This window comes from Jaculus jaculus, chromosome 3 (assembly GCF_020740685.1).
Source record: "Jaculus jaculus isolate mJacJac1 chromosome 3, mJacJac1.mat.Y.cur, whole genome shotgun sequence".
Lineage (NCBI taxonomy): Eukaryota > Metazoa > Chordata > Mammalia > Rodentia > Dipodidae > Jaculus > Jaculus jaculus.
In genome coordinates this window covers 43610020-43634062 of record NC_059104.1, presented here as the reverse complement: position 1 = coordinate 43634062, position 24043 = coordinate 43610020, and the positions used below count along the sequence as shown (strand labels likewise).

Here is a 24043-nt window from a genome sequence, read left to right as displayed (position 1 = left end):
ACATGCACACAAACTCACAAAAATGAAGAAATACTCTGTCCCCATACACAAAGAAATAAACATGACACCCCATTCTCAGTATCACATCACTTAAAAGATTTTGGCATTTTTGAAAAATGATTTATATATTAGAAAAAAAATACATCATCTTTTTCCACATATTTTTTTTCACTTCTCTTTTCCTCTATTTTCATGAAATTCAAAGAGAGCAAATGCTAGTATTTGGTGCTATTTGCCTTGACTCTCATGTCACCACAGAAACCCATTACCAACTTTCTATTCCAACTCCATTAATGCTGTCCAGCTCCATCAGTCCTTCATGTCATTCCTCAACTGCCCAGAATTGATATGCATTAATCTATAATAGTAAAGGGTAGAAAACAAAGTATATCCTGGAAAGCTTTTTCTCAACTGAGGCAGGATTTTCCAGGACTATGACTGTTGAATTTCATATAGTTATGTTCATTTGGATCACTTCTACCTGCCTGTCACTCATAAGAAATAAGCAGAATCAAATCGTCACCAGTACCCAGAACACAAATACAAAATGTAGTTGCTTTGTTTTTCACAAAGCTGTATATTTTTAATTTACAAATAATCCCAGCTCTACTTTTTACACTTTATTTCAGGGTGGGTTTCCATGTTAGTAGATATGTTTCTATGCCCCATCTAAGAATTGTATCAGCCAGGCGTGGTGGCACATGCCTTTAATCCCAGCACTCAGGAGGCAGAGGTGGGAGGACTGCCGTGAGTTCAAGGCCACCCTGGGACTCCATAGTGAATTCCAGGTCAGCCTGGGCTAGAGTGAGACCCTACCTCAAAAAAACAAACAAAAAAAAATTGTATGAGATCAAGGTAAACTGTAAGTACAACTAAACATATTCCCACCAAAATAAGCTAAAATGGAATTACTTGGAATATTCAGTTATGTTTGGTTTACTTAAAATTGAGTTCCATCCAAAAGAATATTATTTATAGAAACACTTCTTTCTAACCATGACTTTTCAAGCCAACAAAAGAAATTCTTATACAGTGAGAAACTCTTCCTCACATCTCCAAAACTGAATTGATTTCTTTTTGATTGACTATTTTTATATGTGGATATAATGTATTTTGATTATAATCCCATACCATTGCCTGTTCTTGACCACTTTCCCCATAATTTCTATCTTTATGTGTGTCAAAAAGTTAAAAAGGAAATATGCCTGCATATATTTGAGTACCTGTCCTTAAAAAAATTGTATTTCCAAAAAAACAAAAAACAGAAGCTCTAATTTATTGGCAAGTTAACTGGTAGAAGTAAATATCTAATATCAACTGCCAATCTAAAAATGTTCCCTAACAAAATGGATATTGTCTGATTTACAACATAATATCTACTGTCAGTCATCAACATAAAATTTATGTCTAATCAACATGTTCAGTACTGCTCCTTAATTAGAGTAATTAAAATTTCACTAGGTACCAGTAATGTAAACCAAGAGAAAAAGTGTTCTTGACTCAAATTAACTCTCATTTCAAGATTTAGAAAATAAACTGAGTCCTGAAAACCATCACTATAGGTAATTTGAATTAATTTTTTCTGCCTCACTTATGTAATGAAACTTTTTGTTTTGAATTATTATTCTCATCATCATTATTATTATCATTAACAACATATTTCACATGGATACATCATGTGTTGGTGTCCTCTTTGCCCTTGTCCCTGCCCTCAGTCCACTGGGAACCCTACTTAGTGGGGCTGTAAGAAACTCTTTTTGAATAGGAAGACCTTATATATTTCATTTTGTACAAGTGTGACAGAATTTGTATTTTGAATAGTAGCAGCATTCCTGAAATTGATTACACAATCCCTAAGTACAACACACACTAGGAAAAAGGTTATTACTGTAGTTCAATTATCATTTTTTTTCTACCAAGTGGCATATGGAAATATTTACATCTATAACTCTCAGATACTTCATTCTGATCTTAAATTCACCTCAAATTAAAACTAATATACTCACTGAGAAGTTTTGTCAACATGTATTCATTATAATGAACCACAAAAATAAAATAAAATAAAATTTCACCATACCCATGAAACGGGTTTCTCCAGATCACATGTGGATCTTGGAAGTTCAACACATGAATAATTAACAGCACATAATGTTAAAATTTTAAGGCATTGAGTAGCCAGTAACAGGGCATAGTTACACAAATATATAAAATGAAGAATTTTATGATTGTTGGTGATAAAACTAGAAAACAAACTTTAGGAAAAGATAAAATTTTATGAGTAATAGTTATATAACTTATTATTTACATTTTCTAAGTAGAAATAAATTCGCTCTCCCAGACCATTGCAGGTGGGTTTGCAAAGACTGGCTGATCCTAGTTGGCAAGTTTCTGCTGAGGTGGGTGGTGTTTGGTATTACTTTACCATTCACGGATAGTGGCTCAAATAAAGATTCAAAAAAGAAGAGCATGGAAGGGAAGCAAAAGGAGAAAAAACAAGTGGGGAGGGAAAGAGTAAAGGAAGGAGAGAAAGAAGGACATAGAAAGGAGAAGATAAGAGAAAGGAAAGGAAAGAGGCAAAGGGAGAAAGAAGGAGCCAGGATCCAGTAAAGAAAGTCTCATTCTAGCTGAGAGGTGGAGATCTATTTTTTAACATTGAACTTTGATAATTCACCTCTTCTAGAATACTATCTTATTCTGAAGAGTATTTTAAAATAAGAATACTCACAAATACTGCTATATTGTGAGATAAGAAAATTGATTCACTGCTAAAATCTACTGTTTGTGAAAATACCCAGAATTGTAATGTTTAAAGTTACAAATGCTAATTACTTCTCTTACTAGTTACTGTTTGTGAACTTTCATTGTAAACTGTGAAGGATCCTCTTGCCTCAGGTATATGATATCATTGTCATGTGTAAGTAAAGAGAGTGGTAAATTAGACTTCAGCTCTTGCTTTTGTTTTCTTTGTTGCTGTTGTTGTTTAGTTGGTTTTTACACTTTACTCAATTTATTTTTGGTACAATCAACTCCTGTGGATATGCCACAATTTTACTTTTGAAATTAAGGTTCAGTGTTAGAACTTTTTGCTTACAGGAATGAGCAAAGTGTCTGGATTCAAACAAATAGAATTTCAATCTTAGGCTATTTGCCACTTCGTAGAAATCTGTCCTGAAAAAAAGTATTTAGTTGTTCCTTGGGAGTAAGTAAGAGAGTCATTTAGAGGTACCACAGTAGCTGATTCTAGTTTATTATTACTATTATTATTATTTATTTTATGCAGTACATGTGAAAATGCTGAGAAGAATATAAGACACAGAGTGAACACTCAGTAAATATCAGCTGTACTCATCCTATGGCACTTGCCAAAGCATTGAAGCTGAATTTCTAGAAATACTAAGATCATCAATACCAAAGTGAACACGAATATGGGGATTATTTACAGAGCACCAAACACCTTCCATTTCTCTGTGAAATCACTCACTATGTATCAAAAATTATTGTGCATTATTTTGGACAGATAGTTTAAATGAATGCTCAATTTTTTAGCTGTAATGACTGATGAAGATAAAGTATTTAATCACTAACTGCAATTTCAACAACATAATATTGTTACTAATGTGTTTAGGATTTTAGGGTTAGCCTTCTCTCACAAAGGCTATTCTAACTTTAGTATGGCTATTGTCTGCCCAAATTCCTGCTCTTTTGTTCTTTTGCAAGCAAAATATTAGGAGGTATAGTCTACACATGTTCATTAGTCCATAGGCATCCAGTTCCAAGTGAGATTCTGTGACATCATCTCTTTGTACTTCTACAATGGAGACCTGATTTGATTAATCACTGAGCAGTGATTTCTTCTATTGTTCCCAGAATAGCTCACTCTGACGAATACTCCACAAACTCAAAGGATTTTAAAACCTGACTGGCCAGTACGCCCTTTACAATATTTCCACCAAAACATTCAAAGGATTTGCCTTTCCTAAGGTCTTTGTAAGTTGAAAGAGAACAATAGAGAATTGGTGAGTGTAAGCAGATGTGAATGTAGTCGAGGAGTTCTAGGACAGTATCCAGGTTTCAAAGTCATCCCATGCAACTCTGCTGTAATTGTATTCTGAATAGGATGTGGAAGGTTCTCAAAATCCAAAGCACAACTTTGACTCATGTCCCCATAACAAGATTTCACATTTTGCTTGACGGGTTATATGTGAGGGACTACTTTATCTAATATGCTGTTCAGTGCTTTTAATCTCAAACAAATTTCACTCAGCAATCAATTGGCAATTTTAATTATTCTGCTTATAATTTTATTCTGTTTTGTCTTCAAATGAACCATCTATCTAAAACATAAATGAGCACTACTTGATTTAATTAGGTTTCCTAGGGCCTATTCTAGTCACTAATATAACTAGTCAAAATTCCATTCATTGTATAGTTTTATTACATGTATATATTATACCAAAACTACATGGTAAAATACTGAATTTTTCTTAACACCTTAATATAGAATTATTAAACATAATAAAAGCATGAATTGATAAAATAAGACCATTCTACAGTTGATATCAATGATTATAATTGTAATTACATATTCCAATTGTTGGCCTCAGAATTTGCAGGAGTTCTGTTTCTGTCTTTTTGTTATTAGGATAAAATCTAGGGCCTTCCACATGCTAAGAATACACTCTACCACTGAGCCACATGTTGTCCCCTGAAATGTTGCATAAGGATTGTTTTGGGAGGAAAAATAATTTTCTGTTTCAGGAAGAGAAAATTAAGTACAGATTTCCAAGGCAAAGGCAATATTCTATTATCTATAGTAACAGGAGAGAAGTAACAGAACACATGGACCAGGACAATGTTGCAATGCCTTCGTTTTCAGAACACAGAACATCAGACTTCCTGTGTAACTGATTTACTTGAACCTATGTAAGGAATGATTGGAGCGACTTGAACATATATCACCTGATGATGGGAATAAGTACGCTAGATGAATACTCGGTGGCAAGAGCAACCCTGCAAAGAATGATGTCTGCTGAAGTAGTTCACAAAAGCTGTAGTTCAATTTTTAATAATAGAATGGGAAAATATTTGAGTCCAACAATCTTAATTTTCAAAAGAGGACATTATACTCCCATATACTCAGTGGAATTTTAGCAAAATGAAAGTGTGTTTGAGTAGATATTATTGCAGCTTCAAATGAGGAAATAATTTATAGCAAAGTTTCAAAAAAAAAAAGGCCAAACTTAAGAGTTGATTTTTAATGACTATTATTGGCTTGCTTTATTTGCCAATGTTACTTAGTAAAAATGATAATAGGCAAGTAATTCAAACTATTAAGAACAGTAAGTTGGTGGTCATGGTGATCAGTAGTACAACTGATACAGGGATGATTTACAGAAAATGAATACTATGAACAAGGCAACACTCATGTGACTTCCACTCAAACTTGTTCAAATGTATCCCTTTTTAATAAACTTGCCTTATCCTGTTGTTTGGTTTTCTATTAGCCCAATAAACTCTCCATATGTTTGAATCATTGAAATGTAAATTGCATGTACTTATTGGACTGCTTATATCCATTCCCTTGTGGCTTCCAAAAAAGTCACTTATATTTCAATTAATATGTTTAATTAACAAGTGCTATTTCACATCTTGTTCCTGAGCTCTACATATTTTAGCAGGTTTCAATTTTGTAGTTCATTTAATTATAGTAATTACGTAGTGATAGTTGCCTATGCAGCAGCCATGAACAGTTGGAAAGATCCTTTTAGAGTTAGGCACCAGCTTGATGGTTATCACAGAAGTCTAATTGCAATTAAAATAGTACATCTCCTGGCAGAGAAGGCTTTTCTTTCAAAATTCATTTGCACAAGAATGTGCAGGTGGATCATGGTATATATGAAAATATATATATATATATTTTCACAAAGGAGAGATTTTTTACCTAAATGTACTGGAACTATCGAATAGCTTTACATAAATCTTCACCTATAGGTAAGTTAGGGTCATGGATATAAATGAGTTAAAGATAATATAGCCAATCTTGCCTAAAACGTAAAATTTCAACTGTGACATTTCTATGAAGAAAAAAAAAAAGTTTTCAGGATAAAGATGTATTCAATTTAAGAAAAATAAAATAAAACTGAAAGTTTCCGTTTTCACCATTTATGTTATTGTACTGGTTCCTTGAAATATTGTGATAAATATTCATAAGACAATGGACTTGCCAACATCTCAAGGATGTGGAGGAAAAAGCCAAGTAAACCAAACAGATACACCAGCCAGAATTTAGTATCTATGCTCCATGCCTATGCTAAACGTATATTGTTTCAAAGGGTGAAAGCAGAAACTTTCTTCTTCAGTTTATCATTTCTTAAAATAGCTTCATCAAAATAGATCCCACTGCAAAGTGAAAGCCCATTTTTAGGACCATTGTCTAATGTGATTTGGGTTATTTCTTGACATTATTGAGCTGGACACTGTTTTCCAGCAACTAGGCTAATCTCATGTAGTAAAATAATTAATTGTTTTAGCTGAAAATTTTTTTTGTTAACACCCTTGTATGAGGAATATGGTTTTTCATGGATGAAAAATAACATTTCTATTTAAATTAACAAAAAGATAAGTTTAAAACTAAATTAAAATAATAACTCCTAGAATTTTATTATCACACTGATAATCCTAAAAGTAATTTTAAAGTGAGAACCAAAGAAACTTTAAAAAATATATTTCAGGGAATTGACATCAATTTAAAACTGAGAGATCACTTATTATTCTTAAGTAATGGAATTTTTCAGAAAATATTTTTGTTCTTAAAATCTAGTGAAATGCTTTAAGTTAAAACTATGCCATTAATTTTTTAAATATCATATTTTTTTGACACCAGTCCTGGATCACAGCTGTCACATATTAGATGTGTGTTAAATGACAGTATGAACTAGAAATAAAAAAGAACCTAGGAACTAACTGATGTATAGGTATGTGTGTGTTTGTCTGTGTGTGTGTGCTTGTGTGTGTGTGTATTTGAGTATGTATATATAAATATACATACAAAGGATCATGTAGTAGATCTTTGCCAAAAGAAATTTCATAATTGTATGCTGGAATTGTTAAAACACTACAAATGAATATATATATTCAGAGTCACAAAATGTCCTTCACATTGTCAAGTGAGAGGACCAAGTGACAATGTCCATACAGGAAAAGATTTAAGAAACATGAGGTAGGAAATACTTCTTCATAGAGCCTTTGTTTGGCCATTATGGGAACTGGCAGTTACATAAACTTCCTGGAACTGTACACTTCCTATGCTAAACGAAGATGTTATTCATATTCAAAACATAAAATGGACCAACTTAATTGTCATGTAGTATATATAACAAATGTGTATATTAGTATACATATATGAGATTAGGTAACATGAGAATGCCGTGTATTTAAAATTATATGATGAATCCAAATCCTTAAAGCCTAATGTTTACCATTTTTAATATTTCAACACTGTCTCATGGATGAAATATCTCCATGATCATCAACATGACAGAATTTGGAGAATGCGTAGTATATTATATGTCATACTGTAGACTTGAAACAGGTTTATTGGTTCTAGTACCTAAAACAATGACAATACTTTGTGCCTCATTTTCTATGTTCCATACTGAAAATCTGAGCTCATCTCTTAATGTAACATAAGAATTCTGAAAGAAATCACACTAGATGCTCATGGCTCATATACTTAACTAAACTATTCCATACACATGAATGATGTGCTCTTGTTGCTTTGGTTTGGTTTCTTGTCACTAAGACATTTTCTCTGTAAAATTAAGAGCAGTGAAAAAAAAAAAAATGAAGTGTACCAAAGGGTGGCAAAAGTCAGTAAGGTGTTAAAAGTTTATTTTCTGCAATCTAAGCCACATTGAAACTAATTGAAATTTGACTATGTTGGCTTTTTATGTGGTTGATAAAGTTAATTGGATTGGTTAGAAAAATGTATTTTCCTTCAATTTCAGCTCAGCAATTTTATCTTATTGCTTTTAGCTATTCCACTACTAGGAAATGATTTTAGCCCAGCATATTAAGAAAAAGTGTTTTTCAGGTACAATCATATTTCATTAATTTTTATTTGGTCTTATAATGTTTATGTCACCCATATACCACATATGCTAAATTTCTATATTCAGACACTAAATATTTGCTTTTGAATAAGGTTCCAGTATTTTTAAATAAGAAAAATAAGAGTTAAAAACTGTTTAATGTTATGGTTGTGGCATCAATTTGACAAATGATCCATACACTGCTAGGCATTTTAACTAGTTTGATTACACACTGTATGCCATTACTTCAACAGTGATGCTTTCTATTCTATGGAATAATTGGAAGCAAAAACCAGCAGGTTTCAAATAACTCCAGCTGTGTTAAGTACTTACTATGGGAGAAATTTGCTCTCATATGTGTTGTTTTGTAATAGGAGAGATGTGGAAGGTGAAAATCTCCCAGATGGGTGGAGTTCTCTTATTTAACAGGTATAATGTGAAATTACTAATAAATATTAAAAGGAATGAAATAATTTTTAAAACATGGTATCTAGCTGAAATAGATTAAATAGTTGAATTGAAAGATGAAGTCATTATACAGACAGGAAACAATAGGAACTACCATCTAAATAAGGCATTTTATATGTTATATGCTGATGCATTACAAAATCAATTCCTCAGAACTTTTTATAACCACAAATCAAAACAGTATGTTAAACCAAGAGCAGATTATTGCTGGTGTCTGGTTTATAAATAATATTAAACTCAGGTTTAAGAAAACCACCAGAAACAAACCTAAGAACCCATTAGGTAAACATTAGCCCCTCTGTCAGTGGGAAGCTGATGTCCTTTAAAAAGTGGTGGGAAACTATTGGGCATATCTACATACTATGCATATATATGATTTCCGTCTGATCACATAACTTCATAACAAATTTATGGAGTAAGCAAAATAATCAGGAGTCTGTTTGTCTAGGTGATGAGCCATTGTCACTATTTTCATGAGTAGTTTATAAAGAATTTTGTTTGTTGAAATATCAAATGATTTCTCAAAGTTACCATTTTCGTGGCTGGAAAATGATTTCAATAAGCCAAATAATCTCAAAAGCACATATGAATCTCAAGTGTGTAAATATATCCTTTGAGTTCTCTTAGGCACTAAATTTATCTTTCTGAAATTAATAGTATAGCTAGACAGAACATTAATCACTATTCAATTATTATTTTGCTTTATTCTACAGAGCATACACTGAATTCTCATTCACTGTGTGGATGGTTGAAGAATTCATTTCTGGAACTTTTACCCAATGCTTTCTCTGTTCATAAACCTTGTATCTCTCTCAAACACATGCCAGTCTAACTTGTTGATCATCATGTTTAGGAGAAACCAGTAAAGTAATTACTCAAAAGGCTTTAGAAAGTTTCGATCTGGAGGCTTGTAAGAGTAGGAGGATGACTGTGTTTGAAGTATCTCACCTTTCCTTTCCCCTTGCATTTTAATGTGAAAGTCATGGCAGTATGGACACAATGATGTTTAAGAAATGAGGAAAGAAGATAGAAACCACAGATATCTATCAGTGAGAGAAGAAAGTGAATGTGAATAAGATAGGTAAGATCTTCATTATGGAGCTAAATTGATGGAACAGATGATTAAATGTACACTTCATCGAAGTCCAGTCTTCTCAGCACTGTAGCAGGTTCAGTGCCAGCAATGTGGGCAGAAATGTGACACACGTATACTGAGAAACCACTTTCTAGCCTCCTTAACCAGTGTGCTGTAAATAATAATGCATCAATATGTGGTCTGAGTTTCCATTAGAAATTGAAACTGGGTCCATGTGTAGCAGAATCCTGACTATTTGCCTAGGGATGACCCTAGTCGGCCGCTCTCAAAGGATGTACAGCCCTGCCAATAACAGATGGTCCTGCAGGAATAGTTTAAACCCTGAGGAGTGACGCTCCCAGTATCACCCAGAAGTCAATAAACCCTAACTAGAGCTGAATGTAATTGTCTACAAAAGAGTCTGTAGGTGTCAGAAAGCCTTTGCTTAATTATTTCCATGTTTAAAAATCAATCAATAAGTTAAACATAACTTTTGCTACCTCTACCTTGGCAGAAGATCTTTCTGTCAAGATCAAAAGTGAAAATGAGTTCATGCCACACTAAAATACTCTAAATAATGTGTTGCTTTACTGTAATCGAGTGTGATTTTACTATTTATTTCCACTTTGAGGTTAAAAAATGATTATGTACATTAGAAAGGTCTGCAAATGCAATTCACGTCATTTTAAAATTTACTGAGAAACGAAGTAAAGAACATAAGAGAATAGTGATAGCCAGCAAATAAGAAGACATAGAGAAAGAGGCATTACCAGTCCAGTTGTGCTCACAGCTGACAAAGAGGAAAGGCTGTTGTGATTTTAGACTTCCAACGTAAAAATCGGTTCAGTGACATGAATATCTGAAATAGGAGGGTATCAACTCACAACTCTAAGCTCACTCCATTCCCACTTGTCACTTGCAACCTCAACAAAGTTTCCTACAGAATCTTATGTAGGTGTATGTTTAAAAGTCCTCACCATGCAACTGTTGTCACAGAGAGGCTCAGATTGGTTGCATCCTCTGAATCCAAAAAAGCAAAAGTATTTGTTTTTATTTCTTGTCTCCTAGAAGGTCTAGTATAGAACTACTGTCAGCAAAATAAATTTTCTTCCTTTAAAAGATATAGTTTCATCTCATAAATCCTTTGCTTCCCCTGTTCCTGCCTACTAAGCACGGTTTTATGTGAAAAGTAAAAAATCTCATTCTATGCATTGGGGTCCTATTATTTTTCAAAAACAAATGAAAGCAAAGCATCAAAACATTATATTTTAAAAATCATTCATTTATGATGAACTATTCTAGCTATTGGGGACAAAACATGGATTATGTTTTGTAGAATACACACACACACACACACACACACATACACACACACATATATATATATATGTGTGTGTGTGTGTGTGTGTGCATGGTCATTACTAGTTCCACCGATCTCTAAGTAATAGGGCTATTTAACATGCTAACATCTAGTGTTAAGAACTGCAAAGCATTCACTCAACATTTCCATGATGGCAAAAATAGTGAAACCCATGTATGCCAGGAATGAAGTGTCATCTGATCAATATACAGTATTTGCAAATGAAGCAAAAACCAATCCTAAATATAGTTGGAGAAATGACTCAAAACAGTTCCTTTCAGGATAAAGCACTCAGCGAGCGCCCAGCCTTCTTCAGTACAATGATGTTATATAGCTTACATTCAAAGGAGAGTCTGCACACACAGTTGAGAGCTTCATTTCAGGAGAGGTAAAGCCCAGAGAGCATGGGCGTCAGAGGCACTTCAGTAAGCACCAGCAGGCCCACATCACCAATCCTGCATAATCGGATCCATCCACGAGCTAATCTGTCCATTCTAAGGTATACATTTGAGATTTTTATTCTTTTAGATATGTCCAATGACTCTGCATTTGGAAAAAAAACAAGCAAACCTCATTCCCTAGGATATAAATCACTCTAATGTGGCAGGAAACATATTAACTAGTTGTATTACAAAGCCTTTACTTCATATTTAATAGGCACCTGCAATACCAGCATTATACAAAGCTCTCTGCTTTGCAAATCTTTAAAACCCTACTTAATTTTCAGCGCTGATTTCCCACAATCTAAGAGCTTATGAAGGGTTCACTGTGTTCATACAGATCTGTGCAAAATGTGCCAGAATTGCCCTGTCTGTGATGGCATTCATTTGGAGGGTGAATTCCAAATTTCTACCACTGGCATGCTCATTTCCAACAAAAATAAATATTCTCAAGTTAAAAGCTGACTGTTAGGAGGACAAAATAGTATTGGGCAAAGTAACTATGATGGGGAGAGACATGTATGAATCTGAATCACAGGCTTACAATGCAAGTTTAAAGATACAAATACTCTGCAACCCATTAGTTCCTTGATATTCTAAAAGGGATTAGAAAGTTCCTTAACTGTGAACAGCAGGAAAAAGGCTAGTAAGCAAATATCAGTAAAGTACTGCAATCCTAAAATGTAAAAATGGTAAATGTAAAAAAAATTATAGGAGGATGTTAGATATATGATATTATGCAAATGAGACTGTCAGCCAAATTACCATCCTTTCCTATGTCCTACATAATTATAAATCCATAAAATTATTATAGGTGGTGAATCTATACAATGACATCTAGTCAAGAACAGATAAATTTCATATATTCATCATCTCAAATATCCAAATAATCAGTATAAAATGGAGGAAAAGAACCAATCAAATATGCTGCAGCACTCTTGACAGTTAATGTCTTCACCACTCTGAAGAGCAAGTGGTTTCAAGTCCTCTATTTAAATGTCTTGCATGCTTGTGTACTATAACTGTTAAAGATCAAATCTTCATGTTTTTAAATGATGAATACAAACATCAAAGATCTCTAATGTATGACTTATAACATTCATAATGTGTGTGCTATGGCTCAGAAAATTTTACTAACTCTGCCATATTCATATCCATAGGAGACAAATTATTTATAGAACAAAATATAGGTGTGAGAGATTAAATACTATTTTTTTATTCCTTCAAGTTTATTTCTGCTGTCACTTTTTACTATTAAAGATGGATGGCTACTTTTGACTTATATAAGAATTTCAAATTTTAATGAATCTTGGCTTAGGGAAAAAGCAATATAAATCTAAAGCAAAATGTCAATCATGATAATATATCTTTCAAGTTCTATGTTTCTGATGACTGACAGCCCAATAGGTTTGTTTCAAACAAAGGCAAAAAGCATGTGTTCCTTTCCAAATGAAATGTTTGACAGATTTAACAGTTCTTTGAAATAACAACGGATGAAATCTTAAACAGCAGAATATAATCTCCTTATGTACATGAGACATCATATTTCTATATGATATTTGCATTTCCTTCTGTAGTGTGATGAAAATTTGGGGGATGTTGTCTATTAAAATAAGGCTTTAATATATTAGCATTACTACTTGAGAAGTCTGATCTTGGGCCTTAATTAACACTAAAGTTTCTTTTATTCCCCTTTCACTGATTGGAATTGCCAAATTCACACTAATACTTGCCTTGTGATCAAAGTCATATGTTAACTAGCATGTGCCAAAGTTTAGCACTATGATACACATAATTTTGAAAGAACATTAAATAGGAAATTGACTGTCAAGAAAATATTTAAAAAGATAATATTATGTAATTCTTGCTTTCCAACTAGACTAAATATATAGACATTAACTGATTCTCTCATATTACCAAGAAGCAAATTTATAGTTTTAATAAGGAACCTTATTTGTGAAAACAAGAATACATGTAGATAAAGCTTACTCCCAAGGATTTTCAGTAAAAGCCATAAACACTGCACTAGATTTGGTTTTGTTTCACCGTTGTGCTCATAAATGTACACACAATAAGATCTCACCTCTAGCAAAGTCAAACTGAGAAGCATCAAACCAGAACACAGAAAATTAGTCTGGATGCTCCAAACATCCTCAAACTGGGATAGCTAGACATACCACAGAAACTTTGGACAGTTGGAAGATTAGCAAATTCCTCCTCCAACAACAACATTAAAAAAATAGATATTAAAGTATCTAAATAATAAAAAATGCAAAAACACAACTTGTCAGAAAGGTATTACTTTCATATCTCACACATGCAAAATGAAATGAAAACTACTGCACTCAGAAACCACTGGTTGCGAAGAAATATTTCAGATTAGAGATTTTGCTTGAAATCTAAGTTCTCTAATTTTCTATTTAGCATGTTTTAATTTTTGCTGTTAGAACAAGATGAATGAAAGTTTAAAATTTAATTGCAGTGTAAGCATATAATAAATGGCATATTATAACCAGTACAAAATTTCTATGTTTTTTGTTGATGCTGTTCTTTTCCTTTTGGAAGCACCAGGCTAGAGTTCAATGCACCGCACACACTGAGAAAGTGATCCACTAAATCAGCCTGAAAGGTCCTTTGAATGATGCCAAAGCCTGTTCTGTCACACTATGTGCCTGACTTGTCCCAACGATGTAAAATGTGAAAGCATACTGTATCAATATTAACACTTAAAATTTAGGAACTAAGATAATAGAGTATATTAACTATAAAAATATCTGTATGTTAACAAATGTTCAGGTTTGATGCGGGTGCCACTTTTCTATGTGCCTCAAAGTTATCAGGAGTGAATAACATATGCTATCTTGTACTTCGTAGGCTGGAAGTGGCAAAATATGTTTAAAAATATGAAATAGTGCCATCAAAACTCTAAGAGAAAAGTATCTAGTTTGAATAGCAATCTTCTACTTACTTAAAAAATCTGAATCCATAACTAAGGTAGTATATTTTACTTCTAAATATAAATTTTGACCACAGGAAACAGAATGTGTAAAATGAATTCACCATTTATACCATTGTTAAAATAACTTGCATTTAGGGAGAGAGTTTTCATGACATGCTACCCGCATGCACCTTCAGTGTCTGTCCACTGTAAATTTTGGTGGCTGAAGTATATTGAAGCCTTTGCTGGCCTCACATTTGGTATAATTCACTTTGAGTTCTTCTTTCTGACTGGTCTAACAACCATTCTGTGGCTGCCTTCTGCTTTCCACATGCCATAGTAGCATTTCAGGACTGGCTGTGGTGGAATGCTAAAAACACATGAAAGTAATCATAAATACAATATACTATCTCTAAATGATTTGGAAAGGAAGTAATTCCCTTTACAGCTGCAAAAGCATGCACACACACACAAGTACAGCCTGAACACACGTGTTCAATGTATAAATTCTTCAATGTATGCAAGAAGTTTCTGTGAACAAATAGTTCATATTGTTAAAAAAAATATAAAGTTAACACCAGTATTTTAAGTGCTAAATGGGGCATTTCATTTAGAAAATTAAAACATGGATGTTTATCCAGAGCGACAATCTAGTGGAAATCTTACAGACTGTTTCATTACTTGAAGAAACGTGTCAAATGTAAATAGATTACTATTTTTTTACATTAACATTTTCATTTATTACCAACCTCCTGCTGAAGAAAGAGCACACTGGGACCAAGAAAATGAATTCTCAAAATGCTGTCAACCAAGTTGGGAAATAGCAATAAACAGCTTACTGTAAAGCCTCCAGCGACAATAAAACAGCTGTCAATAAATGGGCTGAGAGTTAGGCTGTGCAAAAACAGGTCTGTGGGTTATGATAATATAAAAGGGGGAGAACCTGGCATTTCTTGTTCTAATATTCTAAAGCTTCTTCTCAAAGGATGGCACTTGGAATGGTAGAACCAATTACCACCCAGGAAGTTGTTTGAAGTATAAAATTTTCAGGTCTGATCCAGTGGTATGGTATGAGAACCTCTCCGTATACAGCATAAAACTTTGTGCTTTAAGACTTATTCCAGGTTACTCTGAGACATCCTACTAGGTGGAAACTCCTCTATTTTAAATTCTCTTACACTAGTACCACTTTTATTTTGGCTTTTAGGCAGAGACACTTAACTTTATCTTTTAGAACCCATTTGTAATTTGCTATGTTGACACCTGTACACCCTATTAACAGTAACTTTGCTTTGTTTCTTAACTATCATATGTCAGAAATAATTTCTTGCTTAAAAGGTAAATGCTCAATATGGGAATGTAAATGGCACTTATAAATGTCACAAAATATAACTAGTGGAATATTTAATAACAAGTTTGCTATACTCAAGAAAAAAAAATTCTCATCAGGTAGGTACGTTAGGATATGGTTTAAATTTATTTCTTGCATTCTTTGCAGATAAACAACGGGGAAACACCAAAGGAGAAGCCAGAAGAAAATAGGCATTAATGCACTACAAACAGCCCATGACAAAGAACTCAGCCATGTTTTAATTAGGTAGACTATACAGAGTGGTGGAACTTAAGTTTCCTAACTTTTAATTTAGGACTCTTGCATTTTACCCACATCTCAACTAACACCATGAAATGAAAAGATGTCCAGTTAATGTCAACTGTTCCCACCTTACTAAAAATATCTAGAGAGTAGGTATTAGCTTATGAATTCCTTTGGAAGTACATGTAGTAGTGATCTTTACTTTCTCAAAGTTGTAAACTTCAGGACTATTTAATTTAAAAGCCACTAGTGAAACTGAAGGAGTTAGAAAGAAAAAATATAATAACTTTCTCTCTTTTCTACATTTAAATAAAATATCTTCAGATAGCTATTGCATATAATTTAGTAAACACAAAAAATTTAAGGGTTAGTTATAATTTATATTTCTTATCTATAGAAAATAGGCCCCCTTTTCCTAAAACTATCTACTGATATATGTACTGACATCACCCTCTACTTTTTCCAGTATTTCTTTTCCCAATAACATTATTAGTTTTCCTTTTGTAACATTAAAATTTCTAAAAGGTATAAGATAGCCATTTCAGTAGCTTTTTGTCCATGATAGTAAATTTATGGCTACATTTGAACATCAGAGTGCTTATAATACAGAAAAACCTTAAAGTACTGTATGGTCAGAAGACTGTCTAAAATATACTTTAGTTCCAGTTATGAGAATTACTCAGCATCCTATATGGAAGATTACATCATAGTAGCAACTATCTCTATAAAAGACAAGGACTCAACAAAAGGTCTTTTTCATACTTTGGTAAAATGCACTTAACATTTATGTCACCACTCTACTTAAGTTCAATGATTGAGAATGTCAGAAAAAAGTTGGCCTGTACCTCAGTGGCAATATGCATTACACTTAATTGGAAACATAGACGATATGGGGCGTACAATAATATCATTCTTTGGAGGAAAGGACTTAATGTTTTATGTGAATGTTTCAAATTATACTATTCTTAAGATTCTGTAGAAATCACACATCATAAATTAATAGCTACCAACCTTCATGATAAAATAATAATAGAATTTCTCTCTTTCAGTTCATTAACATAGCGACTGTTTATCTAAGCCCATTGAGTCTCCTCAACTGCTTTTCTGACAATTATATAACAACTATTAAAAATCCTTGCCTAGTTTGGAATAGTTCCAAATTTAAAAAGAGCATCCATTTTTCTAGGCCAATAAAGTTAACATGAAACGAAGTTTTCCTTCCAATTTCAACTTCCATCTATACCACACAGATCCTGTAGGACATCAGAACTGATTCACTTACAGAAGTGAATCTCATTCTGTGTATTTAGCCTCTAATCACTTGTGTTTCTAAAATATTCAACATATTTAATATTTTAAATGGAAATTTTACTCCCATAACCCCAGGAATTATACTTAATATTCTTAGATTATCTACATGATTCACTTTCAAAATCATTGTTACAAGGGACTTATTGCCATGAAACCTTAAAGTCATCCCAAAGTACTTCCTAGATGCAAAGTGGGAAACAGTTTCCATATAACACCCTACTTCATCCACCACAACTGTAGAAAAGAAAAACTTGATAATTCTTCAAAGATTCATTAATGACTGCCAAGAAAATTCTGCCAATGTTTTCTGTTTTACTTGATATTCTGAAGCCTATAGGTTTCTGATTTTTAACCAGTGTGGATGTGGATAGGCCGTCATCAGAGGTGGACTCCATACACACAAACAATAAAACTTGGATTGCAAAATCCTAGAAAGCTTGTGTGGTGAGAGCTATTCACAATCTAGCAAGCAAATGAACTTAAATGCAGGTTGCTCCCCAGCAACTATCATTCAATAAAAGGTATCTTTGGCTGTACTACCAGCTTGATCCTTCCCTCCCCCATTTCCTTGCTACTGCAGGATTGGCACCAGGCCAGCACAAGCGACATGATACCCTAGTGCCATCTACAGGCTATTATTGACATTCAAATTTTGTGGCAAAAGACAAGCACCCAAGAAATAAATTAGACAGCGCTGCATTTAAATCTTTATTAACAAGGAATTATTAGACCTAAGAAAAACTAATTCTGGATTTGGTTGAAATATGAGTTTCGCAGCCTCTTAATCCCTCTTCATGTGGCATATTTCACAGTTTAAAATGAGCTACGAAAGACCACTTATGCATTACTAAGATGAGAGCATATTTACAATGGATTCATTCTTTTCACTATAAATCAGTTATATTAGGGACAAAGCATTCCTTCCCCCCCCCTTCTTTTTTTCTGTATTTGGCCACGTGGACACTGAAAATCTTTCTAATAAAGATCCAGTTTACTATATTACAATAAAAAAATTGAAATCAAAGAGAAGACTTCCCCTATGGCTTAGTGACAACCTGCCGACAATCACGTGCTGCACAACTGATGTACGTTTAATAGTCGACTGCCTTGTTTAGAGTCTAAAAAAAAATTAACCCCTTTTGCAAGCGCAGTTCCAACACAAGTGCTGCTGGACCTTCAAACGTCATCTAAACTTGAGATTTGAAGGTGACTTTTTAGATCAAAAGTTAATGTGAAATTCTTGAAACAGGCAATTTGGAAACCCCAGGAGCAGAATTTGGCATATTAGGGTAGGTTTTCTTCCTCAGCAAACATTATCTTGGGACACTTTGGAATAATTTCCTCTTTTCATCTTTTGCCATGTGAAGGAAACTGGGAGGTTAAATAATTCTCAGAACTCAGAAATTTCAAAGCTGTTCTAAAAATGCTTGACTGAGCCCCAGAGGAATAGAAAAGGGGTCAAGTTTTTTTTTTTTTTCCTCTTTATAACTCAGCTAAAGTTAGACCAAAACAATAGACACACTGGCACATTAATACTGGTTGATCGGGCACTTGTACGCAGTACTTATAGACCAGTAAAAGTGCTCGTTTACCTGTCTGGTGTGTAAGGGACCCTTTGTCTTGAAGCCTCCTTGCGAGCTGCACTCTGAGGCACTGAAGTGGTCTGAACTAGTGGAAGAGCGTTTGGACAGGGTGTCACAGCCCCCGACAAAGGTGTTGTCCAAAGGGAGCTCCTGAATCACATGGTGCTTTTTCACGGACACAGGAGTGTCTGGTTTGAGATGAAAAGCAGGCTGTGGAGAGGCAGATTTGTAGTGCTTGGCCAGGTCAGGACTGTTAGGCTTGAAGGTTGTTGGAGGTGCTGGGCCCCAATCAAATCTTCCTATACTTTGTTCCTCCAGCTCAGCGGGCAGGCTGATGGTCCCATTGATGGGCTCATGAACTGTGTCATCAGGCTTAGACTCTTCAATGGTCACGAAGTTCAAAAGAGAGCTCTTGGGTGACTTTCTTTTCTTCCTTTTCTTTTTCTTATTTTGTTTATTTTCTTGATTTGGGGACATCCACTCAGCACCTTGCTTGCTCCTCTGAGCTGCTTTGAACCTAGAAGCATGGCGGCAGCGCACCAGAACAGTGACAAAGATCACAACAATAACCACCATGGCCCCCGCCACAATGGCAATCATGATGGTAAGATAGTCCTCGTTTTGGTAGGGTTGGCTACTGTCTCCTATGTTCCTGTCCAGTGGGGTCTCCATAGTCCTGCGGATCAAGTCATAGATGTAAGAGGCATTTCCCGCTGTGTCATTCACATAAAGAAAGACAAGCACGAGTGTGTGCAAAGACTTAGGGTACCCCAGGTCACTTATGTTGACCACCAAGCGATGCAGGCCCACATCAGTCAAGGCTGGCTTTTCTTCCAGAGTGATGTTGCCAGTTACTGGGTCAATCCGAAACAATCCTTTGTTGTTTCCACTGACGATGGTGTATTTAAGTTCTGCGTTCATCCCAGTGTCAATATCCACCGCAAAAACTTCGGCAACCACAGAACCAGGGATGGCTGAGAGGGGCACCAACTTAAAGGAAGTGTTTGATGGTGGAGAAATGACCACTGGGCTATTGTCATTGACATCCATGACATTGATGGTTACCTTCGCAGTGGAGGAGCGAGGTGGCTGTCCCCCATCAGTGGCTTTCACATCAAAAGTGTAGGAACTTTGCTGCTCTCTATCAAAGGAGACATTTGACTTTATGACCCCAGAATAAGGATCCAGCACAAAGTTATCATTGTCATTCAGAATGGAGAGAGTGACAGCTTTATTCTCTCCAGCATCTGCATCTGTCACTGTGATCACCCCCACAGTACTATACTTTGGCAGATTCTCAGACACAAAAAACTGAAAATGATTATGAGTAAACTTGGGGCTATTGTCATTCTCATCCAAAACAGTAACTATTACCGCAGCTTGGCTTTGGAGGGGAGGGGTCCCATTGTCCCGGGCAGTTACTGTAAAAATGAATCGTTCTTGTTCTTCCCTGTCAAAGACCCTGGATGCTGTCAAAACTCCTGTCTTTCGGTCCAGGTCGAAGAAAGAGGCATTCGGTCCAAGCTGATAAACAATGTCTGCATTTTTCCCACTGTCTTCATCTGTGGCACTAATAGTTGTTAAGTATAACCCACGTCGGTTGTTTTCCGAAACTGACAGCTCAATTACAGGCTGGTTGAAAATTGGTGGGTTGTCATTTTCATCCTCAAGCTTAACCCTTACCAGGGCAGTCTGATTTAGGCTGGGCTTCCCAGAATCAGAGGCAACAATTTTAAAGCTGAATTCTTTGGTGCCCTCATAGTCCAACAGTGAAGAGGTCTCTAGCAGATACTGGTTGTCATAGACTGCCTTCAGATGAAAGGGGACCTCTCTTTCAATGAAACAGATCACTTTGCCATTCACATCGGTGTCCTTATCTGAAACTGTAATGAGGGCAATTTTTGTGTTGACAGGATCTTTCTCAGATAAGTACACTGTCCCATTGATGGGACTTATAATGTACCTGAGGTCTATGTTTGGAGGGTTATCATTTACATCAGTGACATTGATGGTAACCGTGGCTCGAGCAGGCGTGGAACTGCCATCACTGGCCAGCACTGTCACTTTGTGAATGGCTGTCTCTTCTCTATCTAAGGACCTCTGAACTGTAATCAGCCCGGTCGTGTTATTTAAAGCAAAGAGTCTTTTGGTTGCAGGAGCGACCTGGGCACCAAAAATGTACCGGATTTCAGCATTGCTACCTATATCTGCATCAGTAGCATGGAGCTGAATGACAGAGGTACCCACAGGCGCATTCTCTGGAATATGCACCTCCACTTGACCCTCCTTAAACACTGGCCTGTTGTCATTCACGTCACTTACTGTGACCTGCAGTATGGCAGTGCTGGATTTCTGTGGAGTGCCTCCATCCTCCACTTTGATTTTCATCACATAGGTATCTTTCTGTTCTCTATCCAAGTTCTGCTGAACAATCAATTGTGGCCACTTCTCTCCCTCTGGAGTTTCCACAATATCCAGTCCAAACACACTCTGCCCATTTAGCAATTCATAATGCTGTACACCATTGAAGCCTGTGTCAGGGTCTGTTGCTGATGGGATTGGAAAGCGACTGTTGATCAAAGTGTTTTCTGGGATGGAAATATTGATAACAGGAGATGGAAACATTGGGGCATTATCATTGGTATCCTTGACGATGATCTTTATTTTGATCAGCCTGAAAAAGTCATTGGGGAGGATCACCACTTCAAGTTCAAAGAAACACTCGTTCTCCTCGGCATATGCAGCTCCAGCACAGAGTTTCTCTCTGTCTATTCTGTTAGAGGTTGTGAAAATTTCCCCAGTGCTGCTGGATACTTTCACCAAAGGGGCATCCCCAGCTTTTGACACCAGTCTGTAGACAAGGCTAGCGCTTGTCCCTGTGGCAGCATTGATGTGAGAAATGTTCAGGTCCTTTGGTACATTCCCTATGGGCACATTTTCAGGCAGTTCCTCTCTGATTGTGTAAATAAGTTCTTGAGCTATTGCAGAATCCAGTCTTAAACAGGCAATCAAAGCAGCCAACAGGTAAAAATCCCTCAGGTCCATGATAATGTATTTACTTTCCTTTCCTGGATTTTAGGGTTTAAGGGTTGCCACTGAGGAATGGTGCACAGATTGCAAGAGGAAGTGTGCATGGACAGGAGGAGGCATTACATCTCATCTCTTATTGGAGACAGCCACTGTCAACACAATCGTACAGACAATATTATTCTTCAGTAAATGAAAACACAGCCACAAACACACCACATTTTCTACTATATATTAGTGAACATGGCATTTTGCTCTGCCACTGTTTTGCAAGTTAACTCTGTGTATAGCATCACTGAATATCCCCTGCTTGTTGCATTTGCCCAGAGAATTATCTACTTTTGAATTAAGGACAGCAGCTACAAATACATGTATTTCCCCCATGCTGTTTTTTTTTTTTTTTAATGGATCTTGTTTAATTCAAAACATGCATTCCTACTCTCATCTTCCCTTCCCCCTGTCTCACCCACCTACTGGCCCCTAACCCAATTCGCTCAGTTGTTTTAGGTACAAGTGACAAACACAGAGTATTTAGCTGTGGTTCCTGCTAATTGCTTTGTCACATGTCACCTATGATGCGTTTTCTTCTCTGCCTCACTGAGTCATCTCTTTCTTCTGAAAAGACTATGTCTTCATTTTTTTTTCTTCCTCCCAGTTCTTCAACTGCCTTCTAACACAGTCTTACTGGTAAAGGAGCATCAAGACATGCTGCAGCAGCACCCGAGGCAGTAGTCATCGGCCACTATGTATGCTGATTGCCTAAAAACACCACACCAGCACTTCGTGTTTCTTACCCAGAGCCTGCTCTCCTTTCTCCAAATTGTCACAGTACCCCCATTAAGATTAATAAAAACATTAAAACTTTTTTTAAAAAAAACGTATGATAAAAGACCATTCCTCTTCCCAGAGGTGGAACAGAGTGCTGAGATGTGAGAGAAACGCAAGCCAACATTCCCATGTAACACAACAACATTTTCTACTAAGCAAAAAGAAAAAAAAAAAATGCAGTTTCTTAACCCTGGTCTCCAGTTATACTATTAGCAGCATTTGCTACACATAAATACTGCAACCCAATAACGCACGGAAAAGGGCATCTGCTCAGATGCTCCTAAGTGAGATTTAAATGGGTGCAAGGCTCGGTGCAGGCAGCTCCCTCCTTGAGCAGGACTGGTCAGTTCCCAGGCTCCAATCTTATCTGCATTAGGCTGCACAGTGGCTGATGCCCGCGATTAGTTCCGGCAGAGCGATGCAGGTAGGGATGCAGATACAGCCCAGTAGGTGAGCTCTACCCCAACCGGCTACCCAATTACAAACATCCCTCGTCTGCACCGAGGACATACTCAAACACAAAATTTACAATCGTGCATGCGAAACTTTACACTTACGTTAGTTGTCTCAACCTTTCCCCTTTCCTGGTAGGCTGCAGTGAACGATGTGTTCCAACACATACAAAGCCATGCATCTGGGAGCACCAGTTTGGGGAGAATTCACAAGCAGCCAAGCGTTTCCTCCTTGTAAAATGTGTGGCTCCGGGCTGGCAAATTAGCAACTCCCAAGAACAAATTCACAGATTTGTCGTTAGTCATTCTCTCCACATTTCGTCTCTATTACCCAACCTGGGTCTGGGCTCTTCTGGTATTTAACGCACACGCACACACCATCCAGTTGCACTTCTTCAGCTCGGGAGTATTTTCCACAGCACCGAGCCTAGCATTTCCATCTGATGTCAGTACCGCTGAAGTCTCTAACTTCTTGCCGGAGACGTCAGAGTTGGGGAGATGCTGATTTTTTTTTTTTTTTTTTTTTTTCCTGGCTGTTCTCCCGGATGGCAGTTGCCCCACAAATTCCTAATCGCTTCTCTCTTCCATGCTTCAGAGACCCAGGCGCTCCTCCTTCCAGCCTCGCACGCTCTCCCCTTTCCCTTCCCCTCTGGCCCCCTTCTCCTTCTCCCTCTCCTCTCTCTCCTCTCTCTGAACTGAATTTCTTGATATAACTCTCAATAAGCCCAGAGGGAGGGCGTGACGGAGCAGGCCCCGCCCCCTCGCCCTGATTGGCCAGCATCTTGCGGTGCGGGCGGCTGCGGCCGGCCGGGGAGGGGGGCGCCGAACAAGGCGCTGACTGTCTCCCAGCCTCGCGTCCTCAGCGCCCCTCGGCGGC

At 36.3% G+C, this 24043-nt stretch overlaps 1 protein-coding gene across 6 annotated transcripts in view; it reads right to left on the bottom strand.

Moving 5' to 3' along the window:
* Positions 1-23833, bottom strand: part of Pcdh9 (protocadherin 9) — a 943568-nt gene extending 919735 nt beyond the window's left edge. For all 6 annotated transcript variants that reach the window (XM_004651014.3, XM_045145298.1, XM_045145296.1 and 3 more), the window contains exons 1-2: positions 23272-23833; positions 18869-22038 (exon numbers count right to left, since the gene is read on the bottom strand). In XM_004651014.3, the coding sequence (XP_004651071.1) occupies positions 18869-21904 (3036 nt within the window). In that variant the 5' untranslated portion in view covers positions 21905-22038; positions 23272-23833. The remainder of the gene's footprint in view (positions 1-18868; positions 22039-23271) is intronic.
* Between the last annotated feature and the right edge of the window lie 210 nt (positions 23834-24043).